General features: G+C 36.6%; 1 protein-coding gene across 1 annotated transcript in view; it reads left to right on the forward strand.

The window, feature by feature from the left end:
- Positions 1-23,120, forward strand: part of LOC133521732 (uncharacterized) — a 33,516-nt gene extending 10,396 nt beyond the window's left edge. Inside the window, exons 9-22 of the mRNA XM_061856799.1 lie at positions 306-406; positions 791-959; positions 2,305-2,467; positions 4,392-4,542; positions 7,581-7,780; positions 9,456-9,619; positions 10,210-10,347; positions 10,957-11,156; positions 12,688-12,823; positions 13,363-13,458; positions 13,778-13,999; positions 15,153-15,253; positions 22,116-22,284; positions 22,868-23,120. Of these exons, the coding sequence (XP_061712783.1) occupies positions 306-406; positions 791-959; positions 2,305-2,467; positions 4,392-4,542; positions 7,581-7,780; positions 9,456-9,619; positions 10,210-10,347; positions 10,957-11,156; positions 12,688-12,823; positions 13,363-13,458; positions 13,778-13,999; positions 15,153-15,253; positions 22,116-22,284; positions 22,868-23,034 (2,177 nt within the window). The 3' untranslated portion in view covers positions 23,035-23,120. The remainder of the gene's footprint in view (positions 1-305; positions 407-790; positions 960-2,304; positions 2,468-4,391; positions 4,543-7,580; positions 7,781-9,455; positions 9,620-10,209; positions 10,348-10,956; positions 11,157-12,687; positions 12,824-13,362; positions 13,459-13,777; positions 14,000-15,152; positions 15,254-22,115; positions 22,285-22,867) is intronic.

Raw genomic sequence — 23,120 nt, forward strand, 5'->3', positions numbered from 1 at the left:
TGGAGCTTCCGACCTATCTATGGTTCTAAAATCTTGAGCCACGGCTCGGCTTGAATCACGATTCAACTTAAGCCTTAGTTATTCTTTCGCGCGCGACAGTGCCTAAAAACCCGAATAGCATCCTCACGATACCCCCAGGCGATCGGCTATGTGTCTTCGAAGAACGAGATAGTCTCTCTTGGTTACGATCAACATTTTTCACACATCTGACACTTATTTAATTAACAAATGGAAGTGCTGGAGTAGGAACATCAATACTGAACATAACTTTTTTATTTTCAACGTACCTATTTACTATATTGTAGAATCATTGCGGCGCTGGCCGGCAGCCATAGCGACAGACAGACTTTGCATCAAGGATTACAACTTAGGAAAACCAAACGACGAAGCTACAACCGATTACATAGTAAGTTACCTAGAATTAGTTGTCAATATCTGACACATGGGAGCGCCACTCTGCCCTATTCTGCGTCACTCCAAGCCAGTTGGGTATTACAAGGGTGGACAGGTCTTTTAAGGCTTCGTCACTCCATTAACTGTCTGCGCCAGATTCTGTATTCCGATTCCACCAAGAACACACGTGACACCCTTTTTAAATAGGAGTGGCAATATGCTTAAGATGGAGGTCCGTAGAAAATTACATTTTGCTTCACTCATGATAGGGATTATGCTGACCAAACAACCATCTAAACTTTAGTTAGTGAGTCTTTAGATTCTAAAGACTCACTCAGATTAAATATAGAACACATTTTTCTCATAATGGGCTACACACAATACTTCGAATTTTCAGATGAAGGCCGGTGAAAGCCTCAATATCCCCATAACTGCATTCCACCACGACCCTCAATACTTCTCGGATCCCTTCAAGTTTGATCCAGAGCGATTCTCCGAAGAAAATAAGCACAAAATCAAACCTTCGACGTACATGCCTTTTGGAATGGGACCAAGAAACTGTATTGGTAAGACATTCATTGGAGTTGCCAGACGCTGCAAAATGTATTGAGTCGTCCCGCCTTCTCTTTTTAGGGTTCCGTACCAAAAAGGTACAAAAGGAACCCTTATGGTGCGACTCTGGGCGTCCATCCGTCCGTCTGTCACTTTGCTGAATATCTCGAGAAGTACTTAAGCTAACGATTTGGAATTTGGAATAGTAATGATTAACGCTAACCCTGACATATTGGAAGTGTAATTTTTTATTTTATTTATATTAAATATGGAAGATGCCTAATGTAAAGACGGGGCAATTTATTAAAATGTAGTTACTAGGTCAAGTGAGGTATCATTTGAAAGAGCTCAAATTGAACATTATAATAAAAAAAAATATTTTTTCTTAGTACCATACCGAAAAAGAAGACTTATGAAGGAAAATATGAAACAAATACTACCCCCCCCCCCCCCTTATCTCCGACGTTTACGAATGAAAAATTATGAAATTTTGACATAATAACATTATTATAAAGGTTACAGGAAAAATAAAATCAGACCTCTATCTTGATAACTTTAATTTAATTTGCAATTTAATCTCGTTTGCGGGCGTTAATTATAGTTGAAATTCCTATTATATTACACTAAAGACACCTTCTTTCAAATAAAACAAAAAATATTGAAATCAGTTCACATGATACAGAATAATTCCTGATAAACCAACATACATATTGTATTGTATTGTATTGTTTGTATTATGAGTTTTTCTTTAGTAGTGCACAATAAAGAATTTTATTATTATTATTATACATACATACAGATCGCACAAATTAGTTAGCCATTTTTTTTTTTCATTTCATTTATTTATTGCACTCCATGGTACAAACAGATGTTATCTTAAATTAAATTGTCACAACATGGACCCTGAGTAGGGTTTAGTAAGTTAAACTTAAAATTACCTTACAAATTTTCCCATAGATGGCGCTGAACACAATTATTCTTAGTATACTACAAACCGAAAGACAACGGGACAAGTGAAACTAAATAAAAGCTTGTAAAATTGAAAGTTTGTACGGAACCCTCGGTGCGCGAGGTAATCGAACTCGCATTTGACCGTTTTTTGGTCTGCCTATGCTCCAGCTAATTTCCGGTGTCCATTCGGTTGCCAATCTGGCCTACTGGTCAGGGTGCATTCGGCAGACGTCTCCCGCCCCCACTTGAGCTTCGTGGCTTTGTCACCTATATCTACAATACCAGTTTTGGAACGCAACCGTGATAAGTGGCGGAAGAAAGTGGAGGCTTTAGCTTTGAAACAATTCTGAAAATTCCTTCATGAATTCGAATAATAGTACGATTATAAGGAATACTTTCATGTTTCAGGCTCCCGATTCGCTTTATGTGAGATGAAAGTGATGATCTACCAGCTCTTGCTGCATGTGGAACTGTCGCCTTGTGAAAGAACACCCATCCCTGCCCAACTCACTACAGACACCTTCAACCTAAGGCTGAAGGGTGGACATTACCTGCGGATGAAACTTAGGACGTAAAATCCTTTAGAGAATTGTCAAGGATAAGCATTTTGAAGACTGTATGTAGAAAGGACATAAACATAATCCGGGTTTTCGGGGGCAAAAATGTACTGGTGCTATACTCTGTATCTTTAGGTATTTAAATAAAAGTAAACAAAATCGGTCAAATCTCCAATGGCTCCTTAAGCCAGTTGAGGGTAGATGAAAACATTACATGATCAAATAATGTAGGTTAAAGTCAGGTCGCTCAGTGACAGATCCAGACGGTTTTGTATTTGATTGGTTAACCAATAAATGTTATAACTAACCGAAAATGTACAAATTACTTGTTTACTTTTATTTAAATACCTAAAGATAGGACCGGACTAATCCCAACAAGGCCTAGTTTACCCTCTGGGTTGGAAGGTCAGATGGCAGTCGCTTTCGTAAAAACTAGTGCCTACGCCAAATCTTGGGATTAGTTGTCAAGCGGACCCCAGGTTCCAATGAGCCGTGGCAAAATGCCGGGACAACGCGAGGAAGAAGAAGAAGACCTAAAGATAGGAAGTATAGTAATTAATTAAATTTATAACCGTCTCACGTGCTATCGATATCGATACAAAACTATTTGTAAGGCGAGGCTAATGGGATTAGCCGTGAATGCTGAAAAACCGCATTTTTTATAAAAAAATATATATTTCAAATATAGTTAGCATAGTTTAGTTTTTATCGCGTGTACAGACCAGTACCCCTAGTGTAAATTTAGTCGATAGCGAAACGTGACGTACGCGTTTGCGTTAAGTCTCATTTTGTATGGATTTTTGAAAAGCGCGCCAAACGGGACATTTTGGAAAGTCAAAAATCTCATACAAAATGACACTTAACGCAAACGCGTACGTCACGTTTCGCTATCGAAAATATTTACACTAGGGGTACTGAACAAAACAGCATAAAATGTCATCATTATAGTAGCACATGCATGAGCTATTAAAATTGTTTCAAAATGGTCAAGATATTTTTGAGATACCTACTTGAGAACAAAATCATATATAAATAATAAATAAATATTATAGGACATTATTACACAAATTGATTTAGAAGGCTGGTGTTGTGGGTACTCAGACAACGATATATATACTATATGTATAAATACTTAAATACATAGAAAGCACCCAAGACTCAGCATCAAATATCAGCGCTCGTCACACAAATAAATGCCCTTACCAGGATTTGAACCCGGCACCATCGGCTTCATAAGCAGGGTCACTACCCACTAGGCCAGAACGGTCGTCGAAATATATGTCACAGTCGTCGTATATATACACACAATTCATGATGCTATACGAATAATTATTTTTCTTTAAATTGCCTAAAAGCTAAGTAAAGGTTCAATTGAAATATTTCGCTCATAATTTAGTTTTTTTTTCTTTCTACGCTATGGTTGACTAGCAGAGAACCTAGTCCGCCTGTTATACTTTTCTTATGTGCAATAAAATTTAAAATAAATAAATGAATGTAATTTGTCTTATTTTGTTACCTTCCGATCAAGCCCCATTTCTAAAATTTAAGAATATAGTAAGTCAGTTGTTTTTGGATTTTATACAATCGCAGTTCAATAGTCCAATAACACGCCAAAATACAAAAACCTTAATATTTACATTAAAAAAATAAAGATAGCTAAACAATACAAATACTCTTTATTGCACAGCTCAATACAGTAAGCAATACCATGATTACAGCAACTCAAGTAGAGGTAAATAACAGACCATACCGACAGGATGTATACCTATGCAAATGACCACAATGAATGCCTTCTATGTATGCAGATGAGGAAAACATGCTACATGCTAAACAGCTAGTTACTTAGTAGTTGTCTAAGTAGATAACTCAGATCCAACAAAGTATTGAAAGTATTATCTAATCTTATATCGACGCGACAATTTCATCTTTATCTCTTAGATGGCTGGCAGTCCTCAACTGTACGTTTCTGCAGAAATGTCACCTGCGATATATTTCCGGAGCGATACGACCTTTAAACCTACAAGAAAAGAGCGTAGTCCAATCTCAAAGGCCGGCAACGCTTGCAACCCCGCTGGTGTTGCAAATATCCGTGGGTGACGATCGATAGCTTAAGTAGTTCTCGAGATATTATTAGCAATGTGACAGATGGACGGATGGATGGACGGACATAATCGCACCATAAGGGTTCTCTTTTGTACTTTTTTGGTGCGAAACCCTAACAATAGTAGAACGTTATTCAGATTCAAAATTTTGCTATGGTTATGTTACAGATATGATACGATTGCTCGCAAATATCTAAATCTCGCATTTATTGGATCAAAACAATGTCAAAACTTTAACTAATTGTAAAATTTTGAAGCGCTGTTGGACAAGGCATAAACGTTTGACACCCTAATTTCAGTAGTTAAATAACTGACTGTGTCGTCGGTCCCTCAAATTTTAGAAGTTCTCTTGAAGTTTAGGGCATTATCAATTAAGGCTTGTTTTTGTCCATCATCCTGAGGTTCATAGATCTGGCGCCTGATTCAGATTTAATAAGTTATTATGGTTTTCAACTGCTTTTGATATACCTTGACGATCGTCTTGGTAATTGACACGCATCACACGCCCGACTTTCACTTAATTTTGCACGCATTATTTAGGTCTTGCTTGGAGAAACAAAATAAGATATTGCCGAGTCCACTGCAGTCCTGGAAACTGAGCCCAAAAAGGTGGGCCTTAGTATCAGCAAGTATCAGCCATGAAAAGTATCTCCACATGAAACGCTTTAATAACGCGCGTCAAAAGAGAAGATCTTCATGTTGGAGATAACATATATAAAGGGGTGGCCAAATTTAGATACTTAGGCTGCACCGTCACTAACACCAATACTCTGGGAGCAGAAATTGACATCCGTGTCCAGAACACCTTGCGATGTACTGTTGTCCTTCATAAAGTGTTAGTGTCCAAACTCCTGAGTAAAAACACAAAAATACGCATATAAAATACTTAAAGCGGTCATACGGCCGATACTCATGTACGGATGCGAGGCTTGAATACTATCTCACTTAAAGTAGAAAAGCTCCTGTACCCCTAGTGTAAATAAATTCGATTTTGAAACGTGACAGTACGCGTTTGCGTTTAGTCTCATTTTGTATTGGATTTAGAAAGAGCGCGCCAAGCGGGACGTTTTGGAAATTCAAAATCCTATACAAAATGACACTTAACGCAAACGCGTTCGTCACGTTTCAAAATCGAATTTATTTACACTAGGGGTACTGGTGGCAGAAAGGCGAATACTTGTGTGAGGCCCTGTGAGAAGAGAAGAGGTCAGTTTTAGACTCGGCAGAATCGAAGACAAATGGCATATAGTCATGGCGGAGACCAAGACTCATTTTGGGTAGCTGCGCCATTAAGTATTTAGGTCGTATCAAAACTAGATCAAACTAATAAACAAATTATTAAATCCGAATCGGGCTCCTTGAGTCCTATGTCACAGAATAAATAATAGTACTTCTGTTAATAACTTTAATCTATTCTACGACGCCACTTGACGCGCAATATGACCAATACACCTAGTCGACCAGCGAAGGGAGAAGTGACCGGGTGTTTTTAATGTTTTTCTCGTATATAATTGTATATACATTGTGCAAAACGGAAACGGTTTAATTGACCAATTTTAGGATATTATCTCTTGACTAACGAAAATAAGTGACCATATTAGTTAATTGACCAATAACAACAAAAAACAGGGTAAGTCCAGCTGTGTTTACTCTGTAAACAAACTGTTATTATTAAAGTTATTATTATTACTAACAAGTGAACAAATTTAAGTACCGGTAAACTGGGGTTTGATTGAATAGCGGGGAACCATTGACTATCGATTTTTAAACTACGAGGAATTGTTTTCTGAACGATTTCATCAGGTAATTCTGTTAAGGTTGCAAACCGGACGATTTTATTTATTATTATTATTTATTTATTTTACAAATCTTACAGCTATCTTTTACAGTTTCACAATTTCAAAAACAAAATACTATAACTTATACTACTATTATAACTAGATATACTTAGTAGTAGTTAGGTGTGTAGGTAGTCTTAGTTATAGTATAGGTATACACTAACACGACACAAACAATGTAACTTTCGTAAATTAACTTAATATAATTCATACAATTTTAAGCTTGCGATCAAAAATCTAGTCCCTCTTTTTCAAAAATAGGTTATCAATATTTCCCCGCGGTTCAAAGTAACCCCAGTTTATAGTACTTAATTGAGAATGTTCATATATTATGATTTATGTTAATTCCGTGACTGAGATGAATCTATTAACACATCACTATTGATCGGAATGGGCAGTTAAATGTTGTTGTGTAGCGATGATGAGATGATAAGATGGATGTGTGACGTGACAAAAATGAAAAGGATAAGGAATGAGTATATAAAGGGAAGCCTGAGAGGAACCATAGCAGAAAAAATAAGGGCGTATCGCATAGCGTACTCATAGTAAGGGATGAGAATTAGCGTACTGATAGTAAGGGATGAGAATTAGCGTACTCATAGTAAGGGATGATAATTAGCGTACTCATAGTAAGGGATGAGAATTAGCGTACTCATAGTAAGGGATGATAATTAGCGTACTCATAGTAAGGGATGAGAATTAGCGTACTCATTGTAAGGGATGAGAATTAGCGTACCTACTCATAGTAAGGGATGAGAATAGTCTCGAATTACTATTACTTCGTTGCCTGTTGAAAGTAAAAGTACAGTCAGAGATGAAATCTTGTAAGTAAGAGCGTTTCTTTTTTTTTGCAACTTTTTTTTATGTAACCTTTTTTGCCACTGTTGTGTTATTTCTAGTCAGGATTGCGAGCCCTTCTCATTCTTATAGGAGAAAAAAGTGTTCCAAAATTTCAAACTTTCAAACTTTCCTTTTTGTTACCGCCATATAAAGTATATGGGGAAATGGTAACACAATAGGAAAAAACCCTGGTACATTTTCTTTCCTCATTAGGAACGGAAGAGATTCTGAGTAGAAAAAACACAAAATTTATGAAAGTCGCATTTTTTTAAGAAACCCTCATAAATACTTTTTTTTTACTAAATACTTATTTTATCTAAATTATAATATCTTGATCTTTATTCTAGATGATAATCCTAATCTGGCTCGTAGCCATCATAGCAGCAGTGCTGCTATACTGCCGCCAGTCCTACTCCAGATTTAGCAAATATGGCGTCAAGCATTTACCCCCAATACCCCTGCTGGGAGACATGGCAAGAGTGTTCTTTCGTAGGGAGCATTTCTTTGAGAACGCCAAGAGAATTTATGATAGCTTCCCTGGAGAGAGGTAAGTACCTAATACCAAAGTTTAAGAGGGAAGAATAGCTTTGCGATCCTAACCAAATAATGGTACTTTTTCTATGAAATTTCCATTACGGAAGAAAGCGGTTTTCACTAACTACATCTTAACAAACCACTTTGATTTTAATGTCGATCGCTTCAGCATACCATATTTTAGGTTTAGGATTCGTTTTAAAAAAAAAAAAATTTTGTATTGTAAATTTTAAAAAAACAAAGGAAAATCTATAAACCTAGTTTTTCATTGTGTCAATTAACATACTAAAAAATCATGGAGCGGATTAAGCGAATTAATTGGAGTTAACGTCTCTCATTTTCTTTATCAACGCAATATTAATATAAGTGTCCATTTTATTTCGCACGAAGTTTAAATCTCATGTAACTAGTACATACTTAATTAGTACTTAAAAGAGAATCTCGATTTGTTATGAATATGATTAGTCGGTGTCAAAAGTGTAATTTCTTCAACCAGAAACGTTACTTTGGACATGACCAAATTCATAACCTCTTATTACAATAAGAATACGCCTAAGTGTTAACGTTCGCGAAACGTTGATAGTCTAACGGTAGTGAGAGCAGAGGGCCTATTACGACCACCGAAGTTAGGAAATTGCGGGCATCTTTCTATGCCCCTCTAATTACGCCATAATTGGAGTAAAAGAGAAAGATGAACTTCGGTGTTCGCGGTAGGCCCTCTGCTTACAAATCGGAAATTGCTAATTTTAAACTCCTGCTCGAACCAAAGATTTCGGTGTCTAGTGTTAAAATAAAATACCTTCTCATACAATATGTACATTAGTATTGTTTTTATTAACAGTATGGATTATGGAGGCGTTAACCTTCTGATATCAAAGCTTAAAGTGATAACCGACAATAGCAATTTATTTTCTCACTAGACTACCTATACTTGCCGCAAAATTAAGTGGCGACTGAGGTCTTAACTCTATCTCCTTTACCCTTTTTAAGATCAACCAAGAGAGAAAGAGACGGCATTATGACCTTAGTCGCCAGTTGGTATCGTGGCAAGTATAGACCTACCCAGAATCAAGATAGGCCTAATTTAAATCCACTTACGTTACTGCTTCCCTGCCCAGACAGCAATGACCTTGCCTACGGAACAGGAGATCATAATATTAATAATACCCAAAGAAGAATAATTTTATTTAACTTGATGTATTTTCGGGTCAAATCTTGCAACTCTTGCAACTAAGCATAAGTAAGTTGGGTGACAATGCAATATTATGGCACCATCGAGCTGATCATATGAACATGGGAACTCTGTGATAATGATAATAGTACATTGCGATACAAGTTGGAAATTCGAAATGAGTGGCGATAAATTAAAACACGACCGAAGGGAGTGTTTTAAATCGACACGAGTTGCGAATTACCTATTCGCACATGTATCGTACAACGTTTTACAGTACATATGGCCCTTTAAATGTTCGACACAGTAACGTAATATGCTAATTTTCGCACCAGTGCGGTAAAGTATAGCACCATATATACTGTAAATAACATAACCGAACTGTATTTGGGATTGTTAGAATTGTCTCGAAGAGTATTATTAGCCTGTTGAAATAAAAGTACCGTCAGCAATAAAAGCTTGTATCAAAAATAACATTTTTGCAAACTATATGATTTTTTTCTTGCATTACTTGTAGATTCGTGGGCCACGTTGAGTTTGTGAGACCTATGGTGTTTCTCCGAGACCTCGAGCTGGTGAAGCGAATCACAGTGAAAGACTTCGAGTACTTCCTCGACCACGCCGTCGTTGTTGACAAGAGCATTGATCCTTTGTTCGGGAGGAATCTGTTTGCACTGAAAGGTTTGAAAATTTTTAAACCCTTGACGCAAAAATGTGGTGTTATTAGATCACTCTATGGTGTGGTTAGAGAACTCCACCTAGTATCCGTGTAAATTTCGTGATTAGATCTTAGAATTGATCATGATATGTTCGGTTAGCCAGTGGTTAGCCAATGGCCACATCATGAAAAAGTCAAATCTAACCCATTCATAAAGTGATCAATTTAAAGTGGCATTTCACGAAATGCTCAGAATTTATGATCTGGCCACGACGTAGGTATATACATTACTTTATCTGTCTGAGACACTAGCTTCCAACTCAACGAATAAAGTCCGTATATGTGAACTCAAACTGATTTGTTTCCGTTAACTTACTTATTATTGGCATAAAAAGCCATGGTTGTATATCAATAACTCAATGCTGGCGTCACTAGCCACTTTCATATCAGAAAAACGTTGAACACACTTCTCCACAAATACCTAGTCCAGATATTTCCAAATTTTAGACCCCAATAATGTGTGTGTGTCTTCTTGACATTTCTGCTCAAAACTGTTCTTCGTTATTTGTCCAAGTTAACGTTTTATTAAATATCCATTTAAAACTTCTATTAGGTCAGGAATGGAAAGATATGCGTTCTACCCTAAGCCCTGCCTTCACCAGTTCCAAGATAAAGTTGATGGTACCTTTCATGGAAGAGGCTGGGGAAAATATGACCATAAGACTGAAAAGAGAAATACAGGCGTCTAGACGTAAGTTTTGGGAACATTTTAATAGTTTTGTTTGACAGGGGGAGGACATTTTTGTGCAACATTGTAGCACCAATCGTGACAGCAATGTGTCAAATCAGCAACGTATCAATATTAAGGAAACGCTATCAGTGACATTACCCATTAGTCGCTTCTGTGATGTTGCACCAGAAACACTGCAGCAGTTAAGTAAAACAATGGATTCAGGATGCTGTTGGGACTGCCTCGTTTTTGCAGCGCGTCAGGTATGTTCACGGAGGCGCGCACTGACTGCTTCGGTGCAATGATACGCAAAAGAACTGCCTCCCTGATGCGTTGCGTGCGTGACAGTACCAACGGCCTCTTGCACCTAGGATTGAGGGAATTACCTAGGATTAACTAAGATAGGATTAAGGGAATGTACACTAACACTATGGATATGGTCCGAAATAAATAAATAAAATTGAAATTGAAAACAATGAGGGATAGCGCTTTTGTCATAATTGTAGTTGGGATAAGTGTTGACTTTGCTGAGTGTGTCATCTTTTGAGCAATGGCGTCGATCCACAGAACATACGAAGGTTTACTTGCAAAAGATTCAAATAATAATTAAGGTGTCCTTTAAATCTACAGAAAACTACGCCGACGTTGACTTTAAAGACGTATGCAACCGCTACGCCAACGATGTAATCGCTTCTTGCGCCTTCGGCCTAAAGGTGGACTCGCAGAACAACGAAACAGAATTCTACAAGATGGGGAAGGTGGCTTCACAGTTAACCTTCGTTCAAATGCTCAAGTTCATGGGGTTTCAGTGTATCCCTACAATTATGAAGGTAATTAGTATTTATATTGTGTGTTCAATTTTACCGGGTTGTTTTGGGTTAATTATTTTGCATTCTTATTTTGATTTAGTTTTATTCATAGGTATATTTAGTTTATAATTTTTTTATTACACCTTACATTAATATAAGTCTCCGACCGTCTTTTACGTGTAGTTAAACTGTTAGTAAGTTACATGGGGGAACGGAAACACTTGATTGGGGTTAGGGAAACACTCATACTGATTCTCGTGCCCCGAGCAAAATAAACTGTGTCTATTACCCTACATGACCTTGCTTATATTTCACATCAATAACTGATAGCATTATAATGTGGGGTCGGAAAAATATTAAATAGCATCGTGATTATGATACCGTTAATGATCGGTAAGATAATAATTAATAACAAAGGAAAAAAATATTAAAAAGCTATGTTTATTATTAAGTACTAACTTAGGCTAGGATCAACTTTGATTGGACCATTTCTTGTTTTTAATAGAATAATAATAAATAAAAGATTTTGTATGAATATTTTATTTATAAATGTAGCAGTACATTTGCACAGTTGCCATCAGATATATTGGAGCGGCCAAGGCGCTCACAAATATCTGAACACGCCTCTATTGTTAAGGTGTTAGAGTGCGTGTTCAGATATGTTTGGACACCTCGGCCGCTCCGATATATCTGATGGCGGCTGTACAATGCACTTGAGAATAATAGTCAATTAATCTGCTCAGGAATTAGGCGGCTTGTTCTATGTCAAAGTAATTTGATACAGCATTTTTTCTTGTTTGTTAGTTTTTGATATATTTATGTCTGTCTGAGAGGACACAAAAAATAGATGGTGCTATTTAGTAATATCAATGCATAAAATGCTTTTCTTGTTTTGTGACTGCCAACAAGCAAGTATAACGTTACGTTTCGATGGTATAAGAAGTTGTAAGATTACAGTTTTCGTGCGCAGATAAAAATACAATGCAGAAATTAGTAGGTACAAGTATAGTCGGTCGATCTATAGCTGGCCCGAACGGCTAATCTTTTGTTTATTGTTCAGTGAAACCTCACGTGGCACTTACCTGCAAAAATGGGTCGTAAAATTCTAATTGACACCTGGGCGCGGGATAGTCCAACGCTCAAAAAACCAGTGTAGGTGCACTCTTCAATAACGCGCCTTTATTACGCATCTCGAGGACATATTTTAGACTGGTTCTGTTGCGTTCGACTCGCCGGCACTTAGGAACCGTAGAGGGACCATACAACACAAGAAATCGCAAATTATTTTTCCATCTGTTCATTTTGAATCTTATTGCGATTTCCATAGTTGTAATTCAATAACCGATTGAAGTGACTGGCCCATTTTTTATGCCAGTTTTACTTAACAATAGACAAAGGATTAGCCGTTCGGGGCCAGCTACAAATCGAACGAGTATACCTAGTGCCATCTTATACTACTTTAAAAAGTAGTTCTACTTTTCTTTCATTAACTATAGTTTTCTACTTTAAGTAGATGTTATTAAAATATATTCATGATTTTTTGTCATTGTAGTGGTTGAAAATGACAATTTTCACGGCGTCGACTCAGAGTTTCTTTAGGCAGCTGGTGACACAGACGATGAGAGAGCGGGAAACACACAACATCATGCGGCCGGATATCCTCCATCTACTCATGGAGGTCAAGAAAGGTAAGATAAGAAGATCGACGAATATTTAAGATTTGTTAAACTTACAGAATTAGCAGTTTACCAAATGACGCCAATACACCTTAATCTTTTTGCAGTGGCTAAACTCGTTTGGGGACAATTAACGGCGCTGTACTAATTAGGCTCAATGGATAAATAGATATACTATACTTTTTGTTGCATACCTCAAATAAGTTAATGCCAAAAAAAACATTATTAATACAAGCTTTTAACACTGACTCTACTTTTCTTTCCACAGGCAAATGGCTACCTCTGGTCTCCATCATCAGATCAGCTGGATGGTACCATAATATTGCATTGTCACAGCCGACTCACAAATGTATGCAAATTTTCAGCGAAACCGGATATTGGTCAAATTTTACTTGCAGGATTTGATTAAAGACACAACTGGCCAGGTGAAACTAAATAAAAGCTTGTAAAAAAAGGAACAATTGATTTAACATAGCGGTATATCGCTAAAATGTGATCTCTTCCAGAGAACCTTTGGGTAGCGGAATTAATGAATGCTGCTTTTATTACAGGAAATCTTAAACATGAGGAGGATAACAAAGCCAGTGACGCTGGGTTCGCGACCGCAGAAGAGTCTTTCGTGGGAAAGGCAGCAACTACGAAAACTGGTAGTTATAATTGCATAATATATAATATGACGAACCAATGAGATTTAAAAATAGGTAGCTCTAAGAAATTCACAAGAATAAAGATACTTGATGACGACAAAGCCAGAGGGTCCATCCAAGATGTCGTTGACAGAAAACTCTAATTAAATCATAAATTATATATTTCCATATTATGGAAATAGTCACGTGGCTTTTCGTAGCATCTGTTGTCGCGATACATTTTCACTTTTCGTTTTGCGTTTGACAATGTACGATTGTCATCTTAGCTAGGTTCCCTCTTGGGAACGCTAAGTTTGTCTGGCCAGTATTTTCATTCCAGTCTGGACTGATGATGACCTGATCGCTCAAGCAGTCATTTTCTTCGTGGCTGGCTTCGAAGGCGTTGCCCAGGCCATGACCTTCCTTGTCTATGAGCTGGCTCTTAACCCAGAGGTCCAAGATAAGCTAGTGCAAGAGATTATGGAGAATGAGAAGAGGAATGGCGGGAATTTTAACTACACGTCTGTGCAAGAGATGACGTATTTGGATATGGTCGTCTCAGGTAAGTAGGTAATTAATGTTTGTCTATGTGTGTAGTAGGTGTTTTATCAGTGTATTCATTGTCATAATACCTAGTTCCTTATACATCGGGGTTTTTGGTGCGGGAATGATTTCGTGTATTTATAACTTTGTTTGTTGTAAAATAATTACCAAACTATAAATAATAATAGGTAGTAAGCTCAAAATATGTTTGCAGATGTTAAAATTGTATCGGTTTTTACAGTTTTTACCTATTTTTTGGCTATATTCCCGCACCAAAAATCTCGATTTATGTACAACGAGAATTTTCTCAGGAATTAAATACATAGTTAGAGTGCTTTTTTTAAAGAGAATCACTATTTCTCAAACTAAGCAATGCCGTTAGCCTTAGTAGACAATTTTGAGGAAGTTTTCGGTTTGTTATAAATAATATATTTATTTGTCTTCTGTTTTGTCTATGTTGCATAGTTTTTCTGTATACATATTTTTCTTTTCGTTGATCATTTAAATTACCTTTGGTGATTGTTTCACCAGATGATCTCATCGGAAATTCAGCGCTGGAAGTCGCCAGCATTATGCTGACATAAGACCATTTCATGACAGTTTCTCATTCCTATGTTTTTCTGTTTTTATAATTTTCTCTTGTGTATGTGCTTACGAATAAATTATTTTGTATTTTATTCTATTCTATAAGTTGTATCTATTTTATAGCAACTCTTTTTCTTTTCGTGCTGTTCGGTTGTGGAATGCTTTGCCATTAGACATTAGACGTGCTAAATCCCTTCCCGTTTTCAAAAATCTTTTGAAGACTCATTACCTTTCGCTGCCTTAACTTGCCTTTATTTATGATTGTATAATATATAATGCATGTATATTTATTTTATTAGTATGTATTATATTGTTTGCGTCTTCATTTTGTTGAATTATATGTATATAGGCACTACCCGTTCAATGTTGTAAGTTCATAGTTTCCTGCTACCCAAAGGTTGTCTGGAAGAGATCGCTTCTTAGCGATAAGACCGCCTGTTGTTACCTAACTTTTACGTGTTTTTTCATTTTCTGTCTATTTTTAACTGTATGGTGCACAATAAAGAATATTTACTTACTTACTTGTATTAGTAAACTTGTATGTGATTTTGTGTGTATATCATAATTACAATCAAATTATCTTTCAGAACTATTGAGGATGTGGACACCAGGAATCGCTATTGAGAGGATGTGCACAAAAGACTACAACCTTGGAAGGCCGAATGATAAAGCTACTAAAGATTACATAGTAAGAAACCATTGCCCTAATATAAGCGAAAAGTAATCACCCAAGCGACTACAACAAATACGAATGATACACCGAAACGTAGCAACGTTGCATATTATGTAGATATCTGAGTTAAATAGGTCAAAGTCAATTGGTAAAGAGAGGCCGAGCGATGAGTTGCTATGTCACTCAATCGCGACAGGTAGAGGTTAAGGACATTTTAATATTAAATAAATACAAAGCATATTAACAAGCAGATTTGTGTACTAATAGTATTATGTCTTTAAAAGGCTAAAAACTTTTGCCTATTGTATAATCTTTGTTTGATTACTATTACAGTATTTACTAAAGGCGTGCACAGTCCCATTTTCTTCTTAAGTAATAGATGTTTTAGCGATTGTGGTTTCATGCGTTGAGATATGGAGGGATATATCTTCAATAGGTCTACCTGCCTACTCTAGTTCAGATTATCTGGAAAACCTTATGATCACTGGTCGCATGGCAAAAAAGCGTAGGGGTGGACGTATGGACACGCGTTGAGCGCACAGAATTACGTCAGAGACTAAAGCCACATTACAGGCTAGTATACACCGGGTCCAAGAAGAGAAAACAGCTTCAAGAGCATTGATGAATAATGTCCAAAGTCGCCACTTAATCATGAGGATTTCTATATCATAAGGATACGATAAAGAAGTAGATTTTGAGAATGCCATCATGATTTTTTTTGGTCTTTTTAAGATCAAACAATTCCCACACTCGAAAATGTAATACAAAAAGTATTTAAATATTATCTTTTAAGAGGAATTCCTAGTTGCGATTTTTCCATACAAACGCTCTCGACTGATTTCTCCCTGGATTTTCAAGCTAGAGCAGTGATTTTTTCAAATAAGATTAATATCATCAATATCTGTGCCGCTATGTTTTGCTTTTTTGGATTATTTTATTTTGAAGAAAGTTACAGCGCCTCGAAAATCGCAAAAACGGCTCAATTGACTTGGCTGTAAAAATAGGCACAGTATACAAATATGACAAAAAATATCCAAAAATTGCAGTTTCCAAAATTTCATAAAGATTGATTGCGTTTTGGAGGAGGAAACAGTCGAGAGCGAAACCTCGATTTTTGAGTTTTTTGCGTGTGAATTTTAGTCCGAGCTGCAGTTGTCCTTATCGCACGAATTAGAGGCGGAGACAGTTTCTAAATATACGTACACAGAAGGAATAGTGATGGGCATAACATGTTAATGGTTAAAATGAGAAAAAATACACCAACAACCAACAGTCGATCGCCGTAATATAACCAAAATACCACGTAGTTCTAAGAAAAAGGTGCCATGTGTTTTCACACTCTTTAATGTAACAACTATTATGTACCATGGTTTCGTAATAAAGATTTATATTCTATTCTATTCTAAAATGTACCCGTAATGGCCTGTCACTTCAAACCGTTTTTTTGTATTTTTTTACATTGCAGGTCATGTAGTGCTTATGTTTAGTTATGTTTACTATTAAAGGCCTGTAAACAAAGCTAAGTAGGATAATAGGTACAACCTGCTTATTTTGATTAAAACATCATAAATACCCATTAACAATTTGATTGTCTTGCATTGCTCACACTTGTGCGTCACAAGTAAACCACTAGATAGCAAATTTACATTACGGCTAGCCGATATCTAAATAAGGGCCATTTTGAAATGCGGCAGTTCAACGATTAAGGTATGTTGGGTTAATACCGGATGTGGGTGAAGAACGTAGCAAATTCATTTCGCCCTAATTTGTCTTTCTTTTTTAATGTTGGCAACATTGTGTAAGATGTCATTTCATTGCCTCGACTGCCAGTGTCCCAGCGCCACTCAGGGATATCGGGCTTGTGCTATGCGCAATCACATAGAGCAAGGTAAATTTCGTGTATCCGATCTTCGCATTTTTTTTATACTACGTCGGTGGCAAACAAGCATACGGCCCGCCTGATGGTAAGCAGTATCCGTAGCCTATGTACGCCTGCAACTCCAGAGAAGTTACATGCGCGTTGCCGACCCTAACCCCCCGCCCCTCGTTGAGCTCTGGCAACCTTACTCACCGGCAGGAACACAACACTATGAGTAGGGTCTAGTGTTATTTGGCTGCGGTTTTCTGTAAGGTGGAGGTACTTCCCCAGTTGGGCTCTGCTCTAGATCTGGAATGACATCCGCTGTGCTGTGCCCTACCACACAAGGCGAGATGACATTCACAGTGCCCATACCTCTCTTTTTGACGTAGTTTAAGGACATACCCGGGTCCAGGCCCTGTAATTTATTTTGTGTATTGTGATGAAAATGTGTTTGTTTTTGTAATTGTGTTAATGTATAATTTCGTTTTAGATGTTTATTTATAAAACAATCCAATCAAAAACAGACCTAGGATTGCTGTAGACCAATATCCAATTTTGACCCTTCCAGGTAAAGATCGGAAAGAAACAATACGATCTTTACCCATTTAAAAAACAGCAGTGTAGGTAAAATTTTAAATTTTCTTCAATTTACCTACTTAATTATCACATTTATTGTTTTCTTGATCACACTTTCGTACCCTTATTATTATCCAGTACCAACGCGACGGTAAATCAAAAGGAAAAAATTTAGGTAGTCTATTTTGTATATATAATATTAACAACGAGTTGACCTTGATTAATTGGGAGGATGAATTCTCGCGACGCTCATTAGAGGAGTCGGTTAGCTTTTTTTATTCCACATTTAAAAAACTGCGATTTAAATATATCCCAAGTAAAATATGTCATACTGATAGTTTTCCTAAGTGGTATTCGCCCGCGCTAAAAAAAGCTATCAAAGAGAAATCTAAATATCTAAGAAAATTCCGTACATATGGTAATATATCAGATTTAATCTCTTTTAATTTTCAAAGGGACAGGGTCAAAAAACTTGAACAGTCATGTTTTGCAACATATGTTCGACGCCTCGAAAATAATATCGTTAGAGACCCGAAGCAGTTTTGGTCCTACATTAAGTCGCGTTCTAGCTCACATGGTGTACCGAGTTGTTTAAAGTATGACGAAAGATTGGTCAATACGGCCGCTGATATATGTGAGGCTTTCTCTAACTATTTCTATACAACATTTTCTGCGCCTAGTATTGATCAAGCGGTGCCGGTTGACTCTGTAGGTGGTTCTATCTCACATATAAGTAATATAGAAGTTAACTCAGATGCTCTTATAAAGTTACTGTTAAAATTGGATCCGTCCAAATCAGCTGGACCTGATGATATGCCGGCCCTCTTTCTGATTAATTGCGCGAATACAATTGTGATTCCAATATCTCTACTATTCAAGCGCTCATTTGCTGAATGTAACGTCCCTTCCATATGGAAATCAGCCTACATTACACCCGTTCATAAGAAAGGCCCAAAAACGGAAGTAACTAATTATAGGCCAATCTCAAAACTCTGTATACTTGCTAAAGTACTTGAAAAACTAGTTTATACTCAAGTATATGCGGCAATTAAGAATTATTTTAGTCCTTTCCAACATGGTTTCCTGCGATGTAAGTCTACCGTTTCAAATTTGATACTCCTTAATGATTATGTAACTAAAGTCATGTCTGAAGGTAGTCAAGTAGATGTAGTTTACACAGACTATAGTAAAGCGTTCGATAAAATTGACCATAAATTGCTAATCCTCAAGTTAAGTAATATGGGTATTCACGGTGATCTGTTGCGCTGGTTCACGTCTTATATTGACAATAGGTCGCAAGCTGTTGTCATTAACAACTATGTGTCTAGCTGGGTAACTGTTCCCAGTGGCGTTCCTCAAGGATCGTTGCTGGGGCCTTTGCTTTTCAATATATTTGTCAATGACATCAGTGATTGTTTCCACACTTCCAAATTGCTATGTTTCGCTGACGACATGAAAATTTTTACCAAAATTAATTCATTGGATGACTCTGCTCTTCTACAAGATGACCTTACACGTCTTGTTGCATATTGCCAGACCAATAAATTAGATCTAAATGTATCTAAATGCTTTACTTTGACCTTCACTAGACAACAAAGTTCAATTCCAACTTCATACAAGCTAAATGATCATGTGCTTAAATCTGTGTCATGTATGAAGGACCTGGGAGTCACCCATGATTCAAAGCTTTTATTTGATACTCATATAGATAATATAGTAACTGGTGCTACCAAGACTTTGGGATTCATAATGCGTAGTTCTTTACATTTTACCCAAATTAAAACTATAAAAGTTCTTTATTGTACATATGTCAGAAGTAAACTTGAATATGCGTCTCAAATTTGGAGCCCCAGTTATAATATTTACATTAACAGAATAGAACGTATACAGAAAAAGTTTGTAAAATACCTCTGCTTTAAAATGAAAACTCCTTATAATTCTTCCAATTATGAGAATATTTGTAAAAAACATCACCTTATCCCACTACATAAACGTCGACAGATTGCAGATATTACTTATATACTTAATATTTTAAATGGTAACATTGATTGTCCTGAATTGCTCGCTAAGCTCTCCTTCAATACTCCATCTAGGTCTAAAAGATACTTCCCTCCCCTCTCAATTCCTTTTTCATCACGTAATTACAGAAAGAATAGCTTTCTACTACGAGCTGGTAAAAGTCTAAATGAACTAACGAAGGAGCGGGATATAGACGTTTTTAATAGCAACATCACAACTATAAGACGGATTCTAACAGACAAATTACTTGAGTGAGCGAGTCGTATGTGTTGGCATATTATTGTATCGATTAACGTATTAAGATTACTAATAAGTTTTGGTTTCTTTGTTCAGTATATAATATAATAAGTTTAGTATTAATATTTAAAAATATTAGTGGTAACACGTTGTAAAAAAAAAAAAAAAAATCTAGTGCTAACCACCAATTATCTGTTAACCTGTTGCTACCGGTGGGAACCTATAATTGGCTCTTTGTTATCTATATATATAACTATTGTACAATTTATAGCTGTTGGTTCTCCGAACAATAAATAAATAAATAAATAAATAAATAAATAAATATATGTGAATGTACACCTACTTACTGACAATGTCATTTTTTTAATTTCCGCTGCCCAAAGGTTGCCTGGAGTTTGCGTTTTAGCGATTAGACCGCATGTTGTTTACCTATGCTTATGTTTCTGTTTTCTTTTGTATTGTTTTCTTTATTCCATTTTTTATTCCATTATTTTTAAAACCTTTCTACATAACATTAGGTCTACTTGGGTGGCTTACAAGTTAGTATTTTGTTTAATATCTTGTAAACAGAAAAACTATGAAAGTTACAAGAAATCAAACAAAAAACTAACATGTATACCGCCGAAGTAGACCTAATATTATGTAGTACGAAAGTACCTACACATACGGATGCATATGTAGATGTGAACGCACACATATATAGTTAGTTTCGGATACAAAATAGAGATAGCACTTCGAAATTAGTTTCCTTAAAATGCTTCAAGAGGGCTCTCTTTTCCTATATATTTTATTCTATTACTTTACTCTTTGCATACGATCCTTACATTTTATCCAAAAAAAGATTGTATATCAACTATATATATAATTGCAATATTTTACCGTCAAAATCGCAATTGTTAGTACATTGTTTACTTATCAAATTGCCTTATGACATAAGTATCAAAGTTTGAGAGCCACAATTTTACCAAATGTTTGTATCAGGGTTAAGATCGGATACAATAATACGAAAAATAGAACATTCGCTGACAACTTTTAAATTTGTATTGTTGGCTGCAATTTATATACGTAGGAGAAGGCTAAACTCCGGACCTATTTCTTTGTGATACCTTATTCTCTTTCCATTTAAACCAACTTTTATTCACCATCCGATGTTATCCCTTGATGGCAAAATACACACATTATACAGCAGTTCCGTGCTACTTGGGTCGTTACCCTAAAAAAAGTATGTTTCATCTTTACACGTGTACAAAACTAAAACCTTTATATATTGAAGATTACCAAAATTCAGGCTGAATCTACGGTTATTATTTAACGATTTGCTCCGTACTTCAAGAAACTGACACGATCTAGAAAAAAAAAATCGCGAGTTCTCTCAATTGGTCCCAAAATTGTCCGGCATTATCCCAACATACCTTACCCAGATTGTCATTGCGATACGTTCTTCAATAAGACGGCACAAGTTTAGCCCCATCGTACTACTACTACTATTTAGATTGTAGGTTAACCATACCTACTTACAAAATTTCACAACACACCATGATCACACCCAACTTATTGTCACGGATAGGTACGACGACCGAAGCAAGGACCTCATTCTCTTTTGTAGTCTTTATCTGAATTAATTACTAGATACAGTATAATATAATAAATAAATAATCAATATAAATAAATATTATAGGACATTATTACTCAAATTGACAAGTACCACAGTAAGCTCAATAAGGCTTGCGTTGAGGGTACTTAGACAACGATATATATAATATATAAATATTTATAAATACTTAAATACACAGAAAACACCCATGACTCGGGAACAAATATCCATGCTCATCACACGAATATATGCCCTTACCAGGATTTGAACCCGGGACCATCAGCTTCGTAGGCAGGGTCATTACCCACTAGGCCAAACTGGTCGTTAAAATAATAATTAAAAACAATATTATGTGATAACATCAAAAACAACTTGTGTCGGGCAGCGCAGGATGAATTCCGGCCGGCTCGCCGGCAATGTCAATGGAACGGCGCGCAATGAGCGGGCGCTCGCGTCTCGCATCTGTGTGCGCGCACTCACACTTAGATAGCTCCCGCTCCCGCCCACCGCAGCGCGACAGAAACATAGCTTCAAAAATTCGAGATTTGAAAAGTTGCTCAGCTAGGAATTGCTCTTAATGTTATCCACAGATTCGCAAGGGAGAAGGCGTAAAGATTCCTACTGGTGCCTTCCACCTCGACCCTCAGTACTTCCCTGAGCCCCAGAAGTTTGATCCGGAGCGCTTTTCACCTAAGAACCGCCACACGATTCATCCCTTTTCTTTTAACCCTTTTGGATGCGGCCCGAGGAACTGTATAGGTAAGAGACACGTGTACTTATACGTGTAGGTATTAGTCGAACAGAAGCACCATGCCTTTCGAGCTTTTTGTCAAAACTGTGCAGTTTTACAAAACAACACATTTTTGTGAAGAATAACGGAAGGATAGAGCGTCTTGATAGCCCGATTTGATTATTGACTGCCTAAATATTGCCCGTGACTAGCATTAGCAAAAAATTACGAATCTTTATATGATTTTGAGTGAGAGTATCATCTATGACAAATTTAAAGATTACAAAATCCAGCACGATATGATATTTCAAAAAGAACCCAAGCAAGGTTTTGAAGTGTGAGTGAAGGTGTAGGTAGATCTCTTTTCTTTAAAACATCATTATGTATTTAAACCCCTACCCCCTACGGAAGACCAGCGCTGTTTTCATAGCTAGTATTAGCTGAGTTGGGTCCATTTCGTAATGTCCTGTTTTCTTTCTGATTTTGTTTTCTGTACATGTTCGTATGTTTATGTCGTGATCGTCACGAGTAAATATCTGTTATATTATTTTTTATCTTTAAAGACCATAAATACAAATACAATCAATCTTAGTTTTATCAGTCTTTCTACAGCTTCCAGATTCGCCCTCTGTGAGGTAAAGGTGCTTATCTACCAGGTGCTCAAGCATATGGAAGTGTCGCCATGCGAGAAGACAGTCATTCCAATAGAGCTGGACAAGTCCTCCTTCAACCTGATTATCAAGGGAGGACACTGGATTCGGGTGAAGGCTAGGGAATGAGAGCGGCAGTTTCTAAATGAAGCTAGAACGGAAGTAAAAGTTATTTTTCATGTTTTTTAAAACAATAAAAGTTTAAATGTACACAA

The sequence above is a fragment of the Cydia pomonella genome, chromosome 10 (genome assembly GCF_033807575.1).
Source record: "Cydia pomonella isolate Wapato2018A chromosome 10, ilCydPomo1, whole genome shotgun sequence".
Taxonomy (NCBI): Eukaryota; Metazoa; Arthropoda; class Insecta; order Lepidoptera; family Tortricidae; genus Cydia; species Cydia pomonella.